Source organism: Carassius carassius, chromosome 29, assembly GCF_963082965.1.
Source record: "Carassius carassius chromosome 29, fCarCar2.1, whole genome shotgun sequence".
Lineage (NCBI taxonomy): Eukaryota > Metazoa > Chordata > Actinopteri > Cypriniformes > Cyprinidae > Carassius > Carassius carassius.
The window spans coordinates 1-7,500 of record NC_081783.1 but is presented as its reverse complement, the minus strand read 5'-3'; the positions used below and the strand labels follow the sequence as shown (position 1 = coordinate 7,500).

The 7,500-nt window shown below is 37.2% G+C and overlaps 1 protein-coding gene across 1 annotated transcript in view; it reads right to left on the bottom strand.

Moving 5' to 3' along the window:
* Positions 1–2,712, bottom strand: part of LOC132110041 (cytokine-like protein 1) — a 10,926-nt gene extending 8,214 nt beyond the window's left edge. Inside the window, exons 1-2 of the mRNA XM_059516625.1 lie at positions 2,519–2,712; positions 2,184–2,228 (exon numbers count right to left, since the gene is read on the bottom strand). Of these exons, the coding sequence (XP_059372608.1) occupies positions 2,184–2,228; positions 2,519–2,689 (216 nt within the window). The 5' untranslated portion in view covers positions 2,690–2,712. The remainder of the gene's footprint in view (positions 1–2,183; positions 2,229–2,518) is intronic.
* Positions 2,713–7,500: the final 4,788 nt, after the last annotated feature.

Below are 7,500 nucleotides of genomic sequence, written 5' to 3'. Positions count from 1 at the left end.
CCACTAGTTGACCATGTCCTTGTCCGTGGTTTGACTATGAGGGAGACTGGGAAATGAGTCCAGCCAAACTTAAGTTTCTTCACCGTCCCCTCGATCATAGAAACATTCAGGGAGGAAAACAGGTAGATGTACCTCAGTGTACTCTACTGCAACTTTTGAGAGCTTTCCTCTGGTACAACACATTCATCAGACTGCCTTACACGGAGAGTTTCTGTAGAAAGGATGTGTTCCAGTTCCAGTAATCAGAAGTTTTATTTGTGTAGGACACTAGACATTACAGCTGATGTGTGATGAGTGGATCAGTCATGCGAGAGGATTTTACCCACAATCCCTTGCTAGGGCCAGTATTGCCCGTGATGTCTGTCCCAGACCAAAGATGTGATGCTGGGGTGGGATATTTTTTGTTGTTGTTGTTGTTTGGTGTATTGTACTGTACAGTACATTAAGGAATAGAAAATGTGCAAAAGTATACATGTGTTCATCGTGTGAAAAGTTCCTTGAGGGGGAGAACTACAAGCAACAACTTATTACTGGTTTTTGGTTTTGGTTTTTCTAATATTGTTTTGAATTTATCTCACCAGTGTGTAAGACTGTTGTAGTGTGTGTGATGAGGGCAAAGTTTGGTTTTTCAGCAAGAGTGAATAGTTTTCAGTGTAGAGCTTCATTTTCATTAGGTTTGAAAATGTGTGAAAGCAGCTGAAAACAATTATAAATAACAAATCAATTTTTCTCCATTACTGACAGACTATAACTGACTCATTTGGCCCAATTTTCCAGACCATTCATTCAGTTATTGAAACAAAGACACGTTTCTCAAAACTTCTGAACACATTTCACCTGTTTTCACACACACTCCAATTTACTCGACACAAGAACAGCATCATCTTGCACAGGTTTAACCATGTTCTCATACAGAAAACACAAACACACAATCTAACTACCTCAAGAATCACAAAATGAACTCAAACAGCACACATTTATCCCTGTGTGAGGGTCAGAATCTCAGGATGATATGAACAAGAGCACAGCTGAAGATGGGTTTTACTAAATGAATCCTGGTAGTGAGAGACAGAGAGGAAGAGGAGGGGAAATGAACATGAAGTTCCTGATGAAATACACTGCACTATAGTTGAGCGTGTTCTTCTGCATGGACTGACCCTGAGGTCTACAGGATCAGCTACAGGGTTTCAATACTACTCACACAATACACGTATATCATCACAGTATTTCAGATGAGAGAACGTTCATAATTATAGCTACAGTAGATACTGTAGCACGTGTTGTACAGCCTCAAACTCATTACTGTTGGACTGATTTGTAAAGTTTATTGCTGAATTCTACTGTATCTGTACCGCTCTATTTATGTTGTATACTGTAACAGACATTGACCAGCAAAAGGATCCCGGTTTCCCAAAAGGAGGTTTTTGTATCTGAACTCACTAGTGTTCTGTAGGCAGAGAAGTAGTGTGTGTATTTGACAGGTTTGTGTGTCATCTGAGGACAAAGAGAACATGTTTCTGACTAAACTATTTGATTTTGACCTGTACGTCTGAAGTTTGCACAAGTTGGTGTGTAGTTTATAGTTGTGAGAAAATGGTGAATTGTTTCATGAATTGTGTGTTAGCAATCGAAAAAAACTATAAACACACACACACACACACACACACACACACTGCATAAACTTTTGAATGAACTTCAAAAAGCTTCGATGAATTACAGATCACAGTCTGTTACTGATTACAGAGCACATGATGGAATCTAGTAAGTAATGTCGTCTACGCTACTTATATTAGGTAATGCATTCTGATTACTTTTTAGATTGCTTTTAGATCACTTTTTCTATTTAACTTGTTTGAAACTTACCATCAAACATAACACATTGACAAAGTAAAGAGAAATCAAATATATTCATTTTTTTATATCAACATCATAAAATGCATTAAACATTACATTAAACTGGGTTAGTGAGTTGATAAAAAATGAATAATTTACTGTCACTGTGTGAATAATGTTATCTTTTCTATAACTGTTATCTAATTATGAACATTTTAAAATGTTATATAGTCTAATTACAAGTTCGTAATTTTTGGAATCTGTTTATGTGACAGATGACATGTAAGCAGTTATTACTCAATAGAAAGGTTAGTTAGTGATTCTCACAGCTGGCAGAAATGATCACTCACGTGCACGTCCAGAAACATCTTCGGCAGAAACTCGGCGCATGTTTTCTGCAAGAATTAAAGTTTCAAGTTTATACAGGACCACAACATTATCACAGCTCAGATAACACACAGCTAGATCTGGGAAGCATCTGCTAGACGTCTTTCAGATGTCAGTTTTACATACTTTCTAAATTATAAACCTCTTTAAAGACATCTAATAAACGTCCATTTGACATCTGAAAAAGGAAACGTCCAATAGACGTATTGCAGATGAGCAAACACTCTTAAAAGGCTGTAGATGCAGAAGTCTCTGAGATGCAGGTGTGTTATCAGGGACAGTGCATACACTCTCTTACCGTGCGATCAGATTTATGTATTTTGTCCAGATCCCTCATGATTTCTTTGCTGAGCTCCAGAGCGCGCGAGTAACAGGTCGGCGGCGCGCAGCTCGTGGACCAGATCAAACCCAGGATCAAGAAGAAAGAAGCGAGTCTCTGCGCGCTCATGTCTGTCTCTGCCCAAAACATCTGAGCTGTGCGATGACGAGGAGGATCTCTGCCTATAAACCCGCGATGACGTCACGCACCTTCCCACCCGTGCACGCGCAGATGCTCGTGATGAAGAGTGAACAAATCTTTGGAGTGTATATGAATATGTATAAAAAATGTGATTGTAATATCATGTGTGATAAGAATTTGGCTATTATTCTGTTAACAAAAACACAAATTAAGGAAATGTTGTTTCTGAATGTTCTCTGAAAAGATCCAGTTTTATAAACGATTCAAAAACGTTTTCTCTGCTTATGCTGCTAAGGTTAGGGGAGCATTGTATCATTTTGCGACCATTATGGGAACATTACTTTTGATTGTTCTCTTTTGAACGTTCTAAAACAAGTAACACGAGAAAACCTAAATAACACTATTAAAGACCAGGGGCTCGTTCTTCGTACGTCGCTAACTCAGTTAGCTGGATTATGATTAGCACGATGAAATCATCTTGGATGTGTCATTTGATCTCGGATGTAATAAGCAACGTACGAAGAACGAGCCCCAGGTAGGCTAACTTTAAACAAATGTTCTTTAACTTTACCGGAAAAATGTTTTACGTCGTAACTCAGAGAGACCCTTGACAGACCGTTAACCAGAGTTCTGAGAATCGATTCTGTTAGCAGGGTCTTAACTCTACACAGGCTCGTGAGTTATCAGTTGTGTATTCAGCACGTGCTGAATCTGCCCATGGTTAGAATGTTTATGGTAATTTGAAGAGCAAATGTCGCCCTCTCGCGGTCATACTGTGTGAAGAAAACAAAAACAATAGAAACCACAGATTCTAATAGTTTCCGCTAAAACACTACGAACCATCAACTTTTAACCATTAAACCATTGAAAATGGTTTTCTGATGTGTGTTTTGCGACCTATTCCATTAAGATTTAGTGGTTTTAACAAGTCACCAATACAAGACGACCAATTATTACCAGTACAAACCCACAGTCACCATTACAGTTTCCATTAAAACCAGTTATTTATTCACAATAGAATATAGATAACATATCTAATGTTGAAGGTGAGACATTTTGAAATGTCATGCCAAATATTGGTTCATTTTGGATTTCATGAGCGCTACACATTCCAAAAAAGTTGGGACAGGTAGCAATTAGAGGCCAGGAAAGTTAAATGTACATATGAGGAACAGTTGGAGGACCAATTTGCAACTTATTAGGTCAATTGGCAACATGATTGGGTATAAAAAGAGCCTCTCAGAGTGACAGTGTCTCTCAGAAGTCAAGATGGGCAGAGGATCACCAATTCCCCCAATGCTGTGGCGAAAAATAGTGGAGCAATATCAGAAAGGAAATTTTTCTCAGAGAAAAATTACAAAGAGTTTAAAGTTATCATCATCTTCAGTGCATAATATCATTCAGAGAATCTGGAACGATCTCTGCCAGACATCGTCTCTTTCAGGGAAGACATTTTCCAACATGACAATGCCAGACCACATACTGCATCAATTACAACATCATGGCTGCGTAGAAGAAGGATCCGGGTACTGAAATGACCAGCCTGCAGTCAGGAGCAACGAACGGGTGAGAAGAGTAGGCTATTGGCTTTTTTCTACTATTTTGCTTAGTTTTTTTTCTTCCTCTACCTTTTTCTCCTTTATGTTTTATTTTGTTTAAATTGGATACGAAAATATTATTTCAGCGTCGTGGATGAACAAAGCGGTGGTGATTTTCCTTAAAGACGAAAGTATGGTGAGTAAACTAATATGAAAATGAAATCAAATCAATTGAAAGAAGTCTAATTAACCGAAATGGTGAATCAACTGAAAGACTGAATGAAAAAAAGAAAGCACTGGCCTCACTTTTTCATGAACGAGCTAAAGGAGCATTAATAAGAGCTCGTTTCCTTTCCTTGAGAGAGATGCATGCACCAAGTGCTTTCTTTTTTAGTTTTGAAAAGAGGGAAGGAGCATGGAAAGCAATGTTACATTTAAAGAAATCAGATAGATCAGTAACAACTAACCCGAAAGAAATGAGAACAATGGCTATTGATTTTTATACAGAACTGTTTTCAGATGGGCCATGTGATATTGGCTGTATGGATGAACTTTTCAAAGACTTACCAAAGTTGTCTCGGAAACAGAGGAATCAACTGGACTTTGAAATGGATATTGATGAATTAACAAAGGCTGTTAAACAACTATCCGCTAAACGTGTACTAGGAATTGATGGACTTCCAGCTGATTTTTATAAACAGTTTTGGGACTTATTAAAAGATGATTTGCTTGAGGTTTTTAAATCCGCTTACAGGAAAAAAGAATTGCCAACAAGCTGTAGAAGAGCTGTCTTGTCTTTGTTACCAAAGAAAGGGGATCTTGGTCTTTTAAAGAACTGGAGACCAGTGTCAATTTTATGTACTGACTATAAAATCTTAGCGAAATGTCTTTCAAATAGATTGAAATTGTATTTAGAAGATATAGTAAATGAGTATCAAACTTATTGTATTCCGGACAGAACTATAATGGATAATATCTTTCTTGTTCGTGATATAATAGATATTGCAAAAAGAGATGGTGAAAATATTGGAATATTTGCAGTTGATCAAGAAAAGGCCTTCGATAGAGTCAGTCACTTTTATTTGTTTAGATCCCTTAAAGCTTTTGGTTTTGGTAATGCTTTTATTTCATGGATTAAACTTTTACACTCGGATGTTTCTACAATGCTAAAGGTTGGAGGAGGGTTAAGTAAACCAGTGTAGAGGTATTAGACAAGGTTGTCCTCTGTCAGGAATGCTATATTCTTTAGCCATCGAACCTTTGCTCCGTCAGTTGGGAAATAATTTGGATGGCATTCTAATTGAAGGACAAAAAGCTAAACCTAGGTTTTCTGCCTATGCTGATGACGTTACTGTGTTTATTAAAAGTAAGAGAGATGTGTCTGTTTTAGAAGAAGTTTTAAAGAAGTATGAAAATGCCTCTTTAGCAAAGGTAAACTGGGAAAAAAGTGAAGGTTTCATTTTAGGAAATTGGTGTAGGGAAGAACAACCAGTTTTACCAGGAGGTGTGAAATGGGGTAAAGAAGGCCTAAAAATTCAGGGTATTTATTTGGGAACAGATAATTATATTCAAAAGAATTGGGAAGGAATGCATGATAAGATGTGTGACCGTTTGTCACGGTGGACATGGGTCCTTCCTCAGTTATCATACAGCGGGAGAGTCCTGGTTGCTAACAATTTAGCTGCTTCAGCACTTTGGCATAAACTAAATGCCTTAAATCCACCTGATCAAGTAGTTTATTTACTACAAAAGAAAATGAATGACTTTTTCTGGTCGGGTCAGCACTGGGTAAAAGCTGCTATTTTATATTTACCAGTCAGTGAGGGTGGACAAGGCCTAATATAAAAAGTAGAATCAAGGCTTTCAGGCAGCGCAGAAGTTGCTTTACTCTGGACAAATCTGTTGGGCTGATACAGCTTGTTCCTTGTTACGCAGTATGAATTGTTTTAAATATGATTTTAATTTGTTTTTAATTAGCTTGAAAGATATGGAATGGAAGGATTTTTCTCCATTTTATAAATCAATATTGAAAGTGTGGAATTCTGTTTTTCAAGTAAAGAGGAATTTAAACTGTGAAGATTGGTTAAAGAATGAACCACTCTTTAATAACCCTCTAATACAAGTAAATGTGTTGAAAATGAGAAGTTTGCAGTCTTCTATGTTGAGAGCAGGATGCACAGTTTTGTCTAATCTAATGAATGGTAACAAGTGGAAAAGTCCCCAAGAATTGTGTAGTTTGACAGGTATTAAGTCTGTTAGATTTATGGATAAAGTAATGAAGGATATTTTTTCAGTTCTTCCATCTGTTTACAGACAAAGTATAAAAGGAATCAGCTGTGATAAAAAAGAGGGACAAATGAAAGAAAGTTTTCCTGAACTTCAGATCTCAATGATAGTGGATGAAAACCTGAAAAAGGATCACTTCTTGTTTTTTGTATACCTGAACTGAGTGTGTTTGAAGTCGTTTCAAAGAAAGCCTTGTATTTATCATGTGTGAAAGTCTCTCATCAATTTGAACTGAAGAGTTGTAAAGAATCCAGATGGTTGGATGTGTTTGGGCAAGATGCATCTTCTAGGAGATGTTGGAGAACTCTATATAAGTCACCCATCGAAAAACGCACTGCGGATCTTCAGTGGAGGATTATACATTGGGCAATTGCAACTAATAAATATTTGGCACATGTTGACCCCACTGTGGGGAGAGAATGATCTTTTTGTGCTCATGAAGAATCTCTAAAGCATCTGTTTTTAGATTGTACTAGGCTAAATGGTGTGTTTCAGATTTTAAAGGGGTGGCTTTTAAAGGCTTTTGTATCTGCAAGAATTAAAGCAGAGTTTGCTTTTTTAAGTTAACGAAAAATTTGGTGGTGTTCAGTGAGTTTTGGGGACAGGCTGAAGTGTTGTGTGTAGTTGATCAAGATGAGAGTTTATTTCTGAAATTGTAATTGGTGTAATATTTTTTTTTTTTTTTTTTTTTTTTTTTTTGTAAATGTATATGTGTGGATGTTTATGTTAGTATGTTTATATGTGATAAATTGTTGTTTGGAAACTTTTTAGGAAAAAATGTTATTTATAAAGAATTGTTAAAAGTCTCTCTCCCTCTCTCTCTCCCTCTCTCTCTCTCTCTCTCTCTCTCTCTCTCTGTCTCTCTCTGTCTCTCTCCCTCTCTCTCTCTCTCTCTCTCTGTCTCTCTCTGTCTCTCTCTCTCTGTCTCTCTGTCTCTCTGTCTCTCTCTGTCTCTCTCTCCCTCTCTCTCTCTCTGTCTCTCTGTCTCTCTCTGTA